The following is a 17,789-nucleotide window of genomic DNA, read 5'->3' as shown; positions in this document are numbered from 1 at the left end:
CTCCACCCTTATTTTTGATTCACACTTGGGTCTCTATGAAACCTCTGTAGGGAATTCACTCCATCAAGTGGAATTCACTCCATCAAGGCCCTGGGGCCTTCCCACGTGGAATGCTTCAATACAAAAGAGTAGAATAGGTAGATAAAATTTGTTTAAAGAAAAAAACAGCAAGCGAAGCAGTGCTAAATAAATGAAAATTTTGCTGGCTCTTCTTATAAAGCTGGATGTAGTACTATAAGGCTGGCACACTGCTTTTTTAAATTTGTTTATTTATTTATTGCCTGTGCTCCCTCAGATCCTTATAGCTTATGGAGGCTGCCTTCTCCAAGTGGGTTCAAAGGTGTACCCCTGACCCACGAATTTGCTTCCTGGGACAAGAGTTAACAGAAGACTCTATTTCACATCCTGGCCCCAGCACATAATTGAGTTACTGCCTTGTTTGAGGTTTTGCTTACAGGGAGTACTTTTTTGCTATTTCTCTTGAACTTTGGAGTTGACGCAGATTAGGGGCTGGCCTTCAGCCATTACCTATAGATACTACCAGGCCAAGTAGCCAGTACCTCCATGGGAATATGAGTTCATAGGCCAAAATAACCAGATATCTGAAGGAGATAGATACGTCAGAAGGAAAATGACAAACAGGAAACCGATGCCAAAGGTCATGCAGTGCACCCTGGCCTCAGGCACTCCCACTCTGACTGCAGCCCCATGGACTGCAGCACGCCAGGCTTCTGTGTCTTTCACTATCTCCCAGAATTTGCTCAAATTCATGTCCACTAAGTCAGTGATGCCATCCAACCATCTCATCCTCTGCCACCCTCTTCTCCTTCTGCCTTCCATCTTTCTCAGCATCAGGGTCATTTCCAGTGAGTCTGCTCTTCGCATCGGGTGGCCAAAGTATTGGAGCTTCAACTTCAGCATCAATCCATCCCATGAATATTCAGGGTTGATTTCCTTTAGGATTGACTGGCTTGATCTCCTTGCTGTCCAAGGGACTCGCAAGAGTCTTTTCCAACACCAAGTCTAACAGTATGGTAAATTCAACTCTGCTTCTGTTCAATTGTTGAGAGATTGTTGTTTCACACAGCTCTCAACATACTGCATTCTGATTGAAGAACTATTCACAGGATGGAAAATTGGTTTCAAAACATGTCAATTGTTATAGAACAAAGATGGTAAAGGCTCAGTGATTTAGGAATCATAAGCATACAATGTCTTGTTCATATACCCTTCAGTAATGTAATCCAAAAGCAATTATAACTGTCTGTAAGCAGAAAGATAGTGGGCCACTACATCATACTTCAGTCAAAGACAAAAATGCCTGATGTCCAAAGGTTTTAGAATAACTTTGTCATATATTTAACAAGATGTTTTAAAGAAGATGGAATAGCAGCTACTAAATGTATAAAAGCCATCTAGAACAAAACCAAAATAACATGCTTTTTAGGTGAAAACAATGTATCTTATTAAAACTGCTTGCAGAGAAAATACTTTCTGGAACCTGAGGCAGTTCAGTCCAGTTCAGTCACTCAGTCGTGTCCAACTCTTTGCGACCCCATGGACTGTAGCATGCCAGGCTTCCCTGTCCATCACCAACTCCTGGAGTCTACTCAAACTCATGTCTGGAGTCTACTCAAACTCATGTCCATCGAGTCGGTGATGCCATCCAACCATCTCATCCTCTGTCGTCCCCTTCTCCTCCCGCCTTCAATCCTTCCCAGCATCAGGGGCTTTTCCAGTGAGTCAGTTCTTCACATCAGGCGGCCAAAGTATTGGAGTTTCAGCTTCAGCATCAGTCCTTCCAATGAATATTCAGGACTGATCTCCTTTAGGACTGACTGGTTTGATCTCCTTGCAGTTCAAGGGACTCTCAAGAGTTTTCTCCAACACCACAGTTCAAAAGCATCCATTCTTCGGTGCTCAGCTTTCTTTATGGTCCAACTCTCACATCCATACATGACTACTGGAAAAAACATAGCTTTGACTAGATAGACCTTTGTTGGCAAAGTAATGTCTCTGCTTTTTAATATGCTGTCTAGGTTGGTCATAACTTTTCTTCCAAGGAGCAAGCGCCTTTTAATTTCATGGCTGCACTCACCATCTGCAGTGATTTTGGAACCCAAGAAAATAAAGTCTCTCACTGTTTCCCCATCTATTTGCCATGAAGTGATGAGACCAGATGCCATGATCTTAGTTTTCTGAATGTTGAGTTTTAAGCCAACTTTTTCACTCTCCTCTTTCACTTTCATCAAGAGGCTCTTTAGTTCTTCTTCACTTTCTGCCCTAAAAGGGTGGTGTCATCTGCATATCTGAGGTTATTGATATTTCTCCCAGCAATCTTGATTCCAGCTTGTGCTTCATCCAGCCTGGCATTTCACATGATATACTCTGCATATAAGTTAAATAAGCAGGATGACAATATACAGCCTTGACGTACTCCTTTCCTGATTTGGAACCAGTCTGTTCTAACTGTCCAGTTCTAACTGTTGCTTCTTGACCTGCTTACAGATTTCTCAGGAGGCAGGTCAGGTGGTCTGGAATTCCCATCTCTTGAAGAATTTTCCAGTTTGTTGGGATCCACACAGTCAAAGGCTTTGGCATAGTCAATAAAGCAGAAGTAGATGTTTTTCTGGAACTCTCTTGCTTTTTCGATGATCCAACAGATGTTGGCAATTTGATCTCTGATTCCTCTGCCTTTTCTAAATCCAGCTTGAATATCTGGAAGTTCATGGTTCACATACTGTTGAAGCCTGACTCGGAGAATTTTGAGCATTACTTTGCTAGCATGTGAGATGAGTGCAATTGTGCAGTAGCTTGAACATTTCTTTGGTATTGCCTTTCTTTGGGATTGGAATGAAAACTGACCTTTTCCAGGAACCTGAGGCAGAAGAAATCAAATCGATCTTTTCAGAGTACAAGTATTTCTTACATGGTAGTGATTGAAAAGATTCTCTTATTCTACTCCAGGAAGATGCTGATATTAGTCTACATGAAACGAAACTGAAACAGAGATAGAAAAACCCAGATGACTGGTTTATTGAAAGCCAATTGCATGAAAGAGAGCATCTACTTATGTCGTAGGTGACACTCATGTTTACTTCCAGGTATATTCTTCTCTACTTCTAGGTATACAGAGGATTATACTCCTTCTGCCTTTTAAGTGAGACACATCTATTTGACTACTTTAGGTTCATGAAACAGAAATGGAAGTAATGTGTGCATGTCTGGTCATAGGATTTTTCTGCCAGTGATAAACACTCTAGTCCTCTTTCTCTGCTGCATTAAATCCTGAGCCTCACTTTGAGAACTGGGCATGATAAAATGGAATCTGCATCAGTCTACCAATTCATGTTGGATATGTAGCACAAACAAAAAATAAATCTTTATCATTTTAAGCCAATGGGATTTTAGGGCTGGTTTCCCAAGCTTATCTTGGCTGATATAAGTTAGTGTCATAAATGTAGAGTATAATGACCCAAGAAGTTTGATGAGAAATAAATATTCTTGAAGGGAACATCAAACTCTAAAAATCTGAATACTTATATTTTTAACAACAAAATTGTAGTATTTTAAAATTAGTATTATCTAATATTTATAGTTCATGTTGATCCTGGTATCTTAGAAGTTTATTATATGATAGTGATATTCTGCTTTAGCCAAATACTGATTTTTAACATGTAGCTGTTTTTTTTCAGGGGGAGTGGGATCAAATCCACTCCCCCTGCAGTGGAAGTGTGGCGTCTTAACCACTGGACAGCCATGGAGGTCCCTAATATGTAGCATTTTCCATTCAGCCAAAATGTACACTTGGTGCCCCTCTAAAAATAAATGCTACATAAAATGATATGAATAAAAGCCTGACTGTGCATTCTTTAAGACAGTTACTTGACAAAAACCTGAAACTATTTGTAAAGTAGATCACATTTATTCTAAAGAGAATACCTTGATCTTCTGGAATACTGATGTTTTTTTTTTACTGCCACCTTGCATCCTCTATCTTGTCTTTTCTGCTGCCACCAGCTGCCTTCCATGACTGATAAATTCCAGAAACCAGCAGGATTCTATTCAGTGTTCTGTTTGACTGCTGGATCCCTAATGTGAACATCAAGTCAGTTGAATAAGTAAAAATTTAGGTTGGGAACAGAAAAACACAATCAACTCATTTCCTACATATTTTGTATAATCAGATAGCCACAAAATATCTGGTTTTCGTCCCAGCAAGTGGTCCAGACAAGGCTTCAGGCTAACAAAAGAGAAGCACTTTATTTCTTAATTTTCTCATCATAGGAAAAAACAGTTAAAAACTACAGTCATTATACAAGAGCAAACAAAAGTCAGTTCAAATACAATAGTGTAGCAATAGTCTTAGTGTAGTTTTAAGCTTCAATAACTTCAGAAATACAAACTCTATGAACTTACACATAACATCACTTGAAAAATAAAATTATTTAAATTTCTTTCATGTTTCTTTGGTCTCAGAAATTTTTGAACAGTAAATATAATTCAGTTTTTTGTTTCAGTCAATGTTTGCCTTCCTCTGGACTAAAAAATTTGAAATTTAAAATTATTCAAAATTCTCCAAGTTAAATAACTGTAAAAGAAATATAAATAAATTTTCAAGTGATGCTTTTTCAAGTTTGTAGCATTTATACTTCTGAAATTATCAAAACCTAAAACTGCATACAGACTTTTGGGATACCTGTACATGGAAAACTGTGACATCACAGGGTGCTTGAATATAAACTTTATAATTATACCCAGCTTTGTTTGGCTCAGAGGTTAAAGCCTCTGCCTGAAATGCGGGACACGTGGGTTCGATCCCTGGGTCTGGAAGATCCCCTGGAAAAGGAAATGGCAACCCACTCCAGTATTCTTGCCTGGAGAATCCCATGGACGGAGGAGCCTGGTGGGCTACAGTTCACGAGGTCGCAAAAAGTTGGACACGACTGAGCAACTTCACTTGTTCAAAATAAATTGAAACATTTTATAACAACACGTACACACATATATGCAAGAAGATGTAAAACTGAATCATAAGGTTTCTTGAAGCTTGGAAGAAATGGTGCTGAATTATTAAAACTTTAGGAAAAGTATGAGAGAGTGAGGCAAATGAGTAGCAGTATCTCTCATACAGGTTTCTTGTATTCACTATATTTTTACTTTGCAAGAGGCTGAGGGGGCATTTTTATTTGGGATACTTATTCTTTTTTTCTTTTTTTTTTTTTTAATTATATTTTTAAACGAGAGGGAGAGAGAAAGTGAACATCAGGCTTCAAGGCCCAGGAGGCGCATATGTGCCAATCTCCTTCCAACCCATCTGGGAGGAAACACAGCTAAATGGGAAATGTCTATTTCCAAATGTCTCCAGTAATACTGAGCAGGAGCACCCACCGGGTTAGGAACTTTGCTGCTGCTGCTGCTAAGTCACGTCAGTCGTGTCTCTGTGTGACACCATAGACGGCAGCCCACCAGGCTTCCCCGTCCATGGGATTCTCCAGGCAAGAACACTGGAGTGGGTTGCCATTTCCTTCTCCAATGCATGTAAGTGAAAAGTGAAAGTGAAGTTGCTCAGTCGTGTCCGACTCTTAGCGACCCCATGGACTGAAGCCTACCAGGCTCCTCCGTCCATGGGATTTTCCAGGCAAGAGTACTGGAGTGGGGTGCCATTGCCTTCTCTGTGGGATACTTATTCTTAAGATGGTATTCTCAATATTTCGGATTAGTATTACTATTGCTGCTGATGCTTTTCCAGAGAGCTAAAACAAGTTTAACTTTTAAAGGTTTGGGCATTAGGAGAATGCAAAAAAAGAAAAAACACAACTCCATAAATATTAGTTTTCCTTCCCATTAGAAATCATCCAGTTGACTGGTTCTCAATCTTGCCTGCAAAGTAGAATGACCTGTTTAAAAAATACGGGGGCTTGGGTCCCATTCTGAGATTCTGATTCAATTGGTCTAAGCTACACAACGGGCATCAGGAATTTTTAAAGTTCCCTGGTGATCCTAATGTTACAGCCAAGGTTGAGAACTACTGCTCCAGGCCAATATATAATCAAGTACATGTCAACATACAGAAATATGTAAGGGTGTTTATTAGAACTTTTTTTTTTAATGCAGCACCAATCTCAAATTTTATAATGGAAAAAGGTTGAGAAATGAACCTAAAGCTCAAAAATATGTTGAACAAAATAAGCCAGACACAAAAGAGTACTTATTGTATGATTCTATTTACACAAAGTTTTTACAAAGAAAACGAGGGGTAGGAATGGGCAGAGGACGAGAGGATTAACTGAGAAGCGAGCGAAGAAAATTCCCGAGATGGAAAAGTTCTCTATTTTGATTAGGGTACATGGATATATAGTTATCAAAACTCATCGAAACAGTTGAAATCTGTATTATGTTTTCTCTATGTGTAAATAACGTTTCAATAAAAAGAACGATTGAACATAATTTAAATCTGGATACCTAAGACGTCTGAGTGGCGGAGACGATTATTATTTCGGATGACCCCAAACTCTCACTAGATTAAAAGGAACTACACACCCCAGACCAGAACCAGAGAGAATGGAGACCAGACAGCAGGGAGGGCCAAAGACTAAGAAATCTCTAGAGGGCTCGAAGCCGTAAGCTAGCTGATGCCTGGACTGTGACGCCTAAGTGTTCCGCGAAAATAAGCCCCCGCCCACTTTTCCGGTGCGAGCATTGCGGGCCGAGTGTCCCACCAGAAGGATCCGGAAGGAAACGAGGCCACTACGAGAAAGGAACCCGTGGCAGCTTGGTCCCTACTCAGATACTGGGGCTGTAGGCGCCGCGCGGTCAGCTGGTTGCAGCTCGCAGGGAGGACGCCGGCGCTCGCCTTCCCTGCGCTGCCCCCGCCGCTGCCATGATTCCGGTATCGCTGGTGGTAGTGGTGGTGGGCGGCTGGACTGCCGTCTACCTGACCGACTTGGTGTTGAAGGTGAGGGCCTCGGGCCTAAGGCCCAAGCCCGTGGTGCTCAGGGTCAGGGCGCGGGATCCGAGGTCTTTTCCCCTGCCCTGTGCCTCCCGGAATGGAAGCCGTGCGGCCGGTGTCCACTTGCGGCCTTCCGCGTGGAGCGCGGTCCGGTGGAGTAAATAAAGTACGGCTGGCTGCGGGAAGGGAGTGGTGACCTGCGCATCAGCCGCAGTCGCATTGCGGGGCTCCGTAGGCCCCGCAGCCTTCGGGTCCTGCCTGGGAGGCGCCGGTAGTGGGCTCGGGAGGGCTCGCCAAACCCCACGACACTGCACCTGAGAGGAAAATAAAATGTCTGCCTGAGAAAGGCATTGTTTGCCCTCGTCTTTAAGGTCGCGACTCTCCAGAGAGTCTGGTATTGGAATGAATTTAAATCAAAGTGATTTAGATCAGTGGTTTCAGACTTTAAAGTGTGTACGATCGTCTGCAGTTCCGTTTAAAAAGCACATTCTGATTCTGCAGATCTAGGCCGGGGGCCCAAGATTCTGCATTTCTAACCCGTTCCTAACTGCTGCCAATGCCGCTAGTTAACTGACCTCACTTAAAAGTAGTGAGGATTTAGATAACTATTAACTACTCGAATTCTACTTTGTATCTTATACGCTGTTTCTTCACGCTAACCTCCCCCCCCCACCCCCGCCCCACTTAATACCCGTCCCCCTCCACTGCCACAGACCGTTCGTACGCAGCCCATTCTTAAGTTACTTGGGTAGCGGATGTTAACAATTGTCTGACCACAGGCTTCAAGCAGCCTTTTGAAGTTGCATATTGGGGGCGGGGGTACTGTATGCGAGGAATGAAATCATGTAACTTCTCTAATATTTAATGAAAGTTCCAATTATGACTAGTTCAAACCTTCATGTTATGAATACCGTTTTAAATAGAATACTGTAGTGTGTGTGTTTTAAGTTTAATGTTAGAATGAAATGATACTTAATGTTACTTTGTTGCATTTAAACTTTCAAAGTGTGTTAGCCACTCAGTTATGTCTGACTTCTGTAGCCCCCCAGGCTCCTCTGTCCATGAAATTCCCCAGGCAAGAATACTGGAGTGAGTAGCCATTCCCTTCTCTAGGGGATCGTCCCCACCCAGGGATCAAACCTGAGTCTCCCACATTGCAGATAGATTCTTTACCATCTGAGCCACCAGGGAAACAAAACTTGCAAAGTGAAAAGATAATACAGTAGAATCCTTAGAGCACGGGGCTGGGCTTTGCCACTTCCTAACCATTGTGACCTTGGGCAAAAATTCTCTCTGTTCCTCTATTTCTTCATCTTTAAAATAGGTGTAATAGTTGTAAAGACCTCCTGATATTATAGAGAGGATTATGTTATTCATCCACATAGAGCCCATTGCCACTCAAGCTGAGATTCAAGGACTGGCAGCATTTGCATCATCTGGGAATTTGTCAGAAATGTAGACTCTTAGGCCTCATTCCTGACCCACAGAATCAGAATCTGCATCCTCGTAAGAACCCCAGGTGCTTCCTCTGCACACACTTGGCATAGTGCTTAGCATGTCATAAGCAGTACATGCCAGTGCTTATTTACACAGGGATTTTGTTGTTTGGAAAAAACAAACTCATGATTTCGTGTTGCATATATGACAGAAATCCAAAATAAAAGTAATTTTTTTCAAACCTTTATAGTCTAGTCCAGTGTATGAGGTGATCAGGATGTCACTTTAAGTTCAGTAACAGCCCTTAACTCCCTAAGAGAGCCCTGTTCCTTGAGCAGAAGACCTAACTCTCATTCAAAGTATCTGCCTGGGGAATGGAGAAATCTTGGGTTTTAGGAGCCTGCACCTTTAGCTTCTCTGCTCCCAGCTTGGTCTGCTGTTCTACCCATAGTTGTCTAGGATTTCCTCAGTAGACACCTGGAAGGGTGTGTCACTCTCCTTTTCCAAGTCCTAGAAAATAAACAGGTTTAAAACTTCACCTGAAGATTGAGAGCAGAGAACATTATGGATCCAAAGGCAAACAGATACCTATATTCACATTCAGATCATATTTATGACTGATAAGACTGAAATATCCTTCTAGAGACAGAGAAATTTCTCAAATGGATGGGCATCTATATGACAAAATACTTACCATACTTACTGTAACAGATAAGAGGTCAGTAGCAGTGTATATAAAACAGCCTTATATTGTCCAAAATCCTACATTACTCAAGGACTTCAAACTTTCCTAATGATAAAACTGTTTGTTGAGCTGCATATAAGCAGCTGTCTCCCCAGCCCCAAAGAATGTTAAGGAGTCACTGAGATTAAGATGACTTTCGATAAATTTTGTATTTTTACATGGTCAAATCCAGGGTAAGTGCTTAGGGTAGTTGCTCAAAAGAGTATAGAAAGCACTGATTCCAAATAACCTGTCCCCTCTGTTGGATCGGCTGGGGGTCTTTTTAATTATAACGCAAGACCTCTTGCTGTGTAACAGGGTTTCTAGCCCTGTGCTGTCCTGTGTGGTAGCCACTAACTACATGTGGCCATCTAGCATTTGAAATGGGGCTAGTCCGAACTGAGATGTGCTCTCAAGTGTAAAGTTGACATTGAATTTCCAAGGCTTAGTGCATAAGTAAGTAAGAAAACAAATAGAATGTGAAATACTTCAATAATTATATTGATTATATTTTGAATGATGATATCTTGGTTATTTTTAGTTAAAAATACTTTTAAATTAATCTGTTTCTATTTGCCTTTTAAATTTTCTTGGCTACTGAAAAATTTTAAATTGCACATGTGACTTGCACTTGTAGCTCACATTATATTTCTTTTGGACAGTGCTGTTCTAAGCAAACATTTTTTGCCCATGGGCCGTAGTTTGCCGGACCCTGACCTCAGCAGACCAGCTAGTCCAAGACTTATACTTTAATATCCTGAAAAAATAGATAAATGTAAAGCTTTAAAAGTTATAAACATTTGATTAGTTGCTATCTTGCTTTCCTGTAGAAAACACTGCTTTTTCAAAATTTTCTTAAACATTATAAATTGTTCTTCAAATTGAGTGATGTGGAACTTTTCTTTCTCTCTCAGTCATCTGTATATTTTAAGCATTCTTATGAAGACTGGCTGGAAAACAACGGATTGAGCATCTCCCCTTTTCACATAAGATGGCAGACTGCTGTTTTCAATCGTGCCTTTTATAGTTGGGGACGGCGGAAAGCAAGGATGCTTTACCAGTGGTATTCTTCATTTTCTCTTTTTTGGTTTAGATTAGTAATTGTGATCCTGAGAAATACGTGTTAAATGAACTGTTTCCATTGTTTTCAGTTTACTGAGTTTAAAATGTTGACCATGTAAAAACTTTCTGGCTTTATATAAATGTATGGGATTGCATCATCGTGCTTTGCACACATTCACAGTCAAGATTCTGTCTTGATCTGGGTGGTGGACACATGGGCGTATGTACATACATAAGAATTCAGTGAGCAGTACGCTTCAGACTTACACATTTTACCATGGAAGTTATACATCAGTGGAAAAGCAAAACGCACGTGGAGCATTTTCCACTAGGAAAACAATCTTAGAAAATTCTCTCCATCATCACACATAGAAACAAGGGGTGTGGGAGTAGTAGGGCTTCCAAAAGTCTGCAGGCTTTCCTCTGTACTTCGTATACATATGTGTGTATGTATTTACGTACATATGTATGTAAATACCATCCAGAGGAAGGATATTTAAAATATTTATCCTCCTATAAAGCATATGCACAAACCAACGCCAGCCAGATCGCAGCAGCAGGGTCCTGGACTCCCTGGCTATGCTAGGCCTATCCCTTTAATTTAAAATATTTTAAAAATCATAGTTTATAGTGTTTATGGTTAGGGGATTTATAATGCTCTCCAGGACACCCTAGAGACTGACAGTTTCTGTAGCTGAAGAATTTTTAGTATGAGAGTAGAGGGCCTTTGTCTAAATTCCTTTTTGTTAAAAATTTAGCTCCAGCTGGAGTAGAGCTAAATATCAATAATGAGGTCATCAAAAAGCAGAAAATGCAAGAGCAAATCAAAGCAGACAAAACATAAATAATAAAGAGCAGAAATCAGTGAAATAGGAAGTATACAGTAGAGAAAATCAGCAAAGCCAAAAGCTGATTCTTTGAAAAGATTAGTAAAATTGATAAACCCGTACCATGACTGATCAACAAAAAAAGAAAACAACTAAAAATCAGAATTGGAGGAAGAAATATTACTATAGATTCTGAGACTCATTTATTTATTTTGACTGTTCTACATAACTTGTGGAATTTTATTAATAGTTCCTCAAGCAGAGATTGAACCCAGGCCCTTAGCAATGACAGCATGGAGTGAGACTCATTTTGAAAGATGAAGCTATTGTGAACAGTGCTATACATATAAATTTGACAATTTAAATGAAATGGACAAGTTCCTTGAAAAAACACAGCTTATCAAAAAGTTAGAAAATGTAATCGATTATTCCCAACTATAGAAGAATGACTTGTAATTATTAACAGTAGAAGAAACTGTTCTTAAGTTTTACCACATTACTATTTAAGCCCATGACAAAATTCAACTAAAATAAAATCCAAACAGTAGAATCAGTAGATGAAAAAGAATGGATTTCTGTAATGTCAAAGAGCTTTCATAACTATGTGAGAATAAGATAAAAACAATGCTATGTAAATGAGAAAAACAATATGAATGGAAACCAACATTTTATTGGGAACAACATTCAGCCTCTTCAGTTACGTGCCATGCTGTGCCTGCTCAGTCGCGTCCCCAACTCTTCGTGACCCCATGGACTGTAGGCCATAAGGCTTCTCTGTCCATGGGGATTCTCCAGACAAGAACACCGGAGTGGGTTGCCATGCCTTCTCTACGGGATCTTCCTGACCCAGGGACTGACTCCACGTCTTCTGTATGACAGGTGGAATTTTTACCACTGAGCCACCAGGGAAGCCCCCTTCAGTTATGAGAGAATTGTAAATTAGAACTGCTTAAAGAGCCAAGTACCTGTGCTTCAGTCAAGTATCTGAAGTTCAGGTAGGAAAAAGAAGCAAGAGTTATTGACGTTTTTAGACATTGTTTTGAAGCTATGAAATGTGGCTGGTTAACATATTTTTTAGTCCGTGGATTGTGAGGGATTGTACATTTATGTATTTTTTTTTTTCCCTCTTGACAGGTTCAATTTTGGAATGGTGTTTGGCGTAATTGCCATGTTCAGCTCTTTTTTTCTTCTGGGGAAAACGCTGATACAGACTTTAGGCCAAATGATGGCTGACTCTTCTTATTCCTCCTCCTCCTCCTCTTCCCATTCTTCCTCTTCTTCCTCCTCTTCCTCCTCTTCCTCCTCCTCTTCCTCACTTTACAATGAACAGGTGCTCCAAGTTGTGGTAAGTGCCTTATTACTGCTCTAAGTAGCTTTGTTGAAACATAGATATAATATATTTCTTCTGGATAGCATAATTCCTATCCATAATATAAATGTGAAAATATAGCAAAAGTCTTACAATCTCTCAAATTAGTTGCTTAAACAAAATCGTTAGTAAGAATATAGCAAAGAATTGTTGCAATGTGTAGTAGTAGGAGGAAGAGTAGGAATAGTAATAATAGAACAAATGAACTGCCAGCAAGACTGTGAACAATTACACAAGTGTTAGATTTAATTCATGTTTTTTTTCCAGTGCAGATTTGTTTTTTTAAATTGAAATATAGTTGCCATACAATACTATATAAGTTATAGATGTGCAATACAGTGATTCACAATTTTTAAAAGTTGTAATCCATTTATGCTGCTGCTGCTAAGTCGCTTCAGTCATGTCCGACTCTGTGCGACCCCATAGACAGCAGCCCACCAGGCTCCCCCGTCCCTGGGATTCTCCAGGCAGGACCACTGGAGTTGGTTGCCATTTCCTTCTCCATTTATAGTTATTATAAAATATCAACTGTATTCCCTATGTTGTAAATTATATCCTTGTAGCTTATTTTATACCTAGTTAGTAATTCATGTTGTCTTCTTGAAGTGTTGAATAATTTTGAGTGTTGAATAAGTGTTGTTACTGTCAAGGAATAAGCATACTGATTTAAAGTCTCTTTAATTTAGAAATAAATTGCATCTTAATCCTATGCGAAGTGTTACCCTTTATTCTTCATGGCTTTCAGACTGTAAGCAATAATATCCTTTTAATTAAAGGTAAAAGACCTTTTAAATGATCACTGTGATTTCTTGATGTGAAGAATGATATGCTGAGTTGTACTTCTTTGACTGTAAGCTACTTATTATAATTCCCACTTTAAAGAACATGTGTAGACCTATACCCTATCAATTCATGTTTCCAGAGTTTGAAAGGGTCCTTTACTACCAAATACCTTTTATTTAAAATTTGTTTCATTAACAGTTTCCATTTCCATGAATCATGGATGTTACATTTTTAATGAAGCAGAATGTTAGTGACTTTTAAAAATTGAAGTATAGTTGATTTACAATTGTGTTAGTTTCAGGTGTACAGCATAGTGATTCAGTATTTTATTCTTATAGCAATCTAGGAATAAGTATTGTTGTTATCCCTCATTCACAGATGAGAAAACCGAGGCACAGAGCTGTTAAGTCACTTGCCTGTGGTCACAACTAGTAAATGATGGGTCCATCACTCACCCACCACTGACTTTAAGAAAGACCAATAATTTCTCAAGGAACTATAAAGTAACTTTGACTTGTATCTAAGAGATATATGGTGGAAGGTATAAGGTATAGGAGCTAAGATGGGATATAAAAGCAGGGTCTGGTTTATGAAGGGCCATTCTAAGAAGTTTTGATTTTATCTGTATATAACAAGTCTATGCAAAATGGACTGGAGTAAGGTTTCACTGAAGATGAGGGGGCCATTTGAGAGGGCATTTGGAATAATTCATGTCAGAAGTTATAAAGATCTAAACTAAATTAATGATAAGAAGAATAAAGGGCTGGATTCAAGGGATCTTCTGAAGTGGAGTTCTCAGACCTCAGTGATTAAGTGAATGTGAGGCTGCAGGGAGAAGAAGGAGTTGAGGATGACTCTCAGGTTACATGATTGGTTATTGTTTGCCAAGGAAGAGGATAGTAGAGAAAGAAGCAAGCTTAGAGGAAATACCATCACTGGCCTGTGACTTCTAGAATTAGAATAGGAAAAGGTTTTTTGGGTTTTTTTCCTTTGGCTTTTTAGTTTTATTTTAGTTTAACGAGTTTTTTTTTTTTGGGGGGGGGTGTTTGTTTGTTTTAAAAGATATTTATTCAGCATCATAATCAGACTACTACACTTGGCAATCAGTAGCACGGGCCAGACCCCCAGGGATGGAGGAGCCTGATGGGCTGCCGTCTATGGGGTCGCACAGAGTCGGACACGACTGAAGTGACTTAGCAGCAGCAGCAGCATGGGTACAAAAAAACTATGTGAAAACTCTGTGTTGAAATACTTTACACTTCCCACAGATTAGAAACTAAAATAGTTTGTGTGATTAGTCACAAATACATTCCTCGAGGGTTTTTTTTGCCCATACATATGAGCATTGTCTGAAACATGTCTTCTTCGAATCAGCAGGGCGCTGCCACCACTGTGCTTGACTAAGTTTACAAATCTGTTGTAACTTGTAGCTTCCTGGTCACTTCTCTGGCTCTCCTCTCCTGCTAAGCTTTGTTTCCTGGCAGTAATTAAAACCTCCCACTGTCATAGCTACTGCTGCTGCCAGAACCACCATAGCCACCTTGGTTTCATGGTTTGGCAAATTATTGGCCTCTACCACCATCGGGGCCAGAACTTCTGCCTCCAAAGTTTCCTCCTTTCGTGGGTCCAAACTTTGAAGATTGATTGCTGTAATTGCCAGAATCATCATAGCTTCCGCCACCTCCAAATTGCTTCCATCATTACCAAATCCATTATAGCCATTCTCACAGCCACCATATCTACCACCACCATGGCTGCCACTGAAGCCACCTCAACCACTGACATTTCCTCCACGACCAAAGTTGACATTCCCACCAAAACCACCTCCATGACTACCACTAAAGTTTCCAGAACCACTTCCACCTCTTTGGCTGGATGAAGCACTAACCATCTCTTGCTTAGATACGGTTTTCCTTATTTCACAGTTGTGGCCATACACAGTGTGCTATTTCTGAATGACAGTCTTGTCTATGGAGTCATTGTCATCAAAGATTACAGAAGGCATTCTTTTTGCTGTTGCCTCAGTCACTTTTTTCCCCGCATACTGTTCAAAATAACATGTTAGGCACTGTTTTCATTATCTTCTTTAATGCCACCAACAAAAATCTTTTTCACAGTTAAGTGGACACCAGGTCTTTGAGAATCTTCTCTTGAGACAGCCCTCTTTGGTTCCACAGCTCTTCCATCTACCTTGTGTGGTCTTCCATTCATAATCGAATTCACCTCCTCCACTGTGGTGTATATGACAAACCCAAAGCCTCTGGAGTGCTTAGTGTTTGGATCCCTCCTTACCACACAGTCTGAGTGTACCCCAAAGCTCAGAATGGCTCCTCAGACTCACATTGGTTGTTTCAAAGCTCAGACCTCTGATGAAGAGCTTCCACAGGCTTTCTGGGCTCTTTGATAAACTCCAACTTAAACTTGACTGTAGTGGAGGAGACTTCAGTGATGCTTACGTGGCGTCATCCACAGGCAAAAAGAAGCTAACAGGCTTTTTAAATTAGTTTTTTATTTGATGAATTTTACATATTACAATTTGTACATTTAAGGTATACAGCATGTTACTTTCATACATTTATTTATTGTAATATTGCCATTGGAGCAATATCTATTAGATTATATTATTATAGTATAGTATTATTGATTTTAGTCTTTATACTGTGCTTTAGATCTCCGTGGCTTATTTGCTACTCATTACAACTTTGTACCCTTAAACACTCATTCTTATCAGCACCCCCTATCTTCTGGTAACCACCATTTTACGCTATTTTTTTTTTTTAACAGATTGGACTTTTTTAGATTCCATATGTAAGTGATACCATTTAGTACTTGTTTTTCTCTGACTTATCTCACTTAGCATCATGTGGTCAAGGTCTATCCATGTTGTTGCAAATGGCAGGATAGCTTCCTTTTTCATACGTGAATAATATTCTATTATGTATGTATATTGCTACATTGTTTTCATCCATTCATCTATTGGTGGTCATTTGGGTCATTTCCATAATCTTTGCTATTGTGATAACATCAGTTCAGTTCAGTCGCTTGGTTGCGGCCCCATGGACTGCAGCACGCCAGGCTTCCCTGTCCATCACCAACTCCTGGACTTTACTCAAACTCATGTCCATTGAGTCTGTGATGCCATCCAACCATCTCATCCTCTGTCGTCCCCTTCTCCTCCCGCCTTCAGTCTTTCACACCATCAGGGTCTTTTCAAATGAGTCAGTTCTTCACATCAGGTGGCCAGAGTGATAAAGTGATAAACATAGATATGCATATACCTCATCAAAATATTTTCATTTCCTTTGGGTGTATACCCAGAAGTAGAATTGATTGATCATATGTTAGATCTATTTTAACTTTTTGAGGAACCTCCATATTGTTTTCCATAGTGGTTGGACTAATTTATATTTCCACCAACAGTGCATTAGGGTTCCTTTTTCACCACATCCTTGCCAACACATGTGTTGTCTCTTCTTTCTTTTTTTTTTTTAATTTATTTGGCTGTGCTAGTTCTTACCTGAGGCATATAGGATCTTAGTTTCTGCTTTCGGGATCTAGTTTCCTGATCAGGCATCAAACCCAGAACCCCTGCACTGGGAGCACCAGGGAAATCCCTCTTTGCTTGATGATAGCCATTCTAACAGGTGTGAGGTGTTATCTCACTGTGGTTTTGATTGGCATGTCCCTGATGATTAGTAATGTTGAACATTTTTTCACGTGTCTTTTGGCCATTTTGAGGTCTTCTTTGGAACTAGTACTTCTGCTCATTTTTAAATCAGATTGTTGGGGAAGGGGTTGTTTGTTATTAAGTTTTGTTAGTTGTTTATATCTTTTGGATATTAACCCCTTATCCAGTACATGGTTTGCAGAAATATTCTCACATTCTGTAGGCTGCCATTGATTGTTTCTTTCACTATGCAGGAGCTTTTGAGTTTAACATAATCTCATTTGTTGATTTTTACTTTTATTGTTTGTGCTTTTGGTGTCATGTCCAAAAAAGTCATTACCTGAATAGCAAAGTGATATTTAGAGAAGAAATTATTTATTTTGTTTTCTTTTCCGCTTATTCATAGAGCTCACAAAATATTGACTCTCTTAGGAGAGCCATGCATTGGAGCCATTAAGAAGTCCACTACCCTCTGTGTATCTACCTGGCATGTTTTTGTTTAGGTTTGTTATATCTCCTGACTTTGATATGAGTGCTTGTAGCTCAAAGAACTAACTTTCTGTTTATTCTGTAATTATCTATGGCCTCATTCAGTATTAATTCCCAAAAACCTAACACTCTGTGTTATTGAGAGGTCAGTATTCTGGTACATCTAATGCCCTGTGTGATCATGGCTGAGACAGATGGACAGTCAAGTACCATTGCCAGCAAATAAGACCTACCATCTGTTGATATATTCACATACTCAAATCCTTACCTTATTTCATTATTAAACCCATTGATGTAAAAAGGAAAAGGAATCAATATCCTATTGGATCAAGCCTACTGATTTATTTGAAATAAAGGTAAGATAACCTGAATAATTTATGATATAGAGGAAATGTATTAGAATCTTAAGTATTTTAGAGAGGTATCAGAAATAAGGAAACTATAGGTCTGAATAGACAGATACCTGGCAACATGGGAAA

At 39.6% G+C, this 17,789-nt stretch overlaps 1 protein-coding gene and 1 pseudogene across 2 annotated transcripts in view; one reads left to right on the top strand and one right to left on the bottom strand.

Moving 5' to 3' along the window:
* Positions 1–6,723: 6,723 nt before the first annotated feature.
* The window catches only part of MBTPS2 (membrane bound transcription factor peptidase, site 2), a 46,923-nt gene continuing 35,857 nt past the window's right edge, over positions 6,724–17,789 (top strand). Inside the window, exons 1-3 of one of the 2 annotated variants that reach the window (XM_070783979.1) lie at positions 6,724–6,958; positions 10,028–10,176; positions 12,137–12,347. In XM_070783979.1, the coding sequence (XP_070640080.1) occupies positions 6,884–6,958; positions 10,028–10,176; positions 12,137–12,347 (435 nt within the window). In that variant the 5' untranslated portion in view covers positions 6,724–6,883. The remainder of the gene's footprint in view (positions 6,959–10,027; positions 10,177–12,136; positions 12,348–17,789) is intronic. The other variant, XM_070783980.1, reaches the window with a different exon arrangement.
* On the bottom strand, positions 14,642–16,680 carry LOC139181200 (heterogeneous nuclear ribonucleoprotein A1-like; annotated as a pseudogene).

This window comes from Bos indicus, chromosome X (genome assembly GCF_029378745.1).
Source record: "Bos indicus isolate NIAB-ARS_2022 breed Sahiwal x Tharparkar chromosome X, NIAB-ARS_B.indTharparkar_mat_pri_1.0, whole genome shotgun sequence".
Classification (NCBI taxonomy): Eukaryota; Metazoa; Chordata; class Mammalia; order Artiodactyla; family Bovidae; genus Bos; species Bos indicus.
This window is presented reverse-complemented; position numbering and strand designations above follow the sequence as displayed.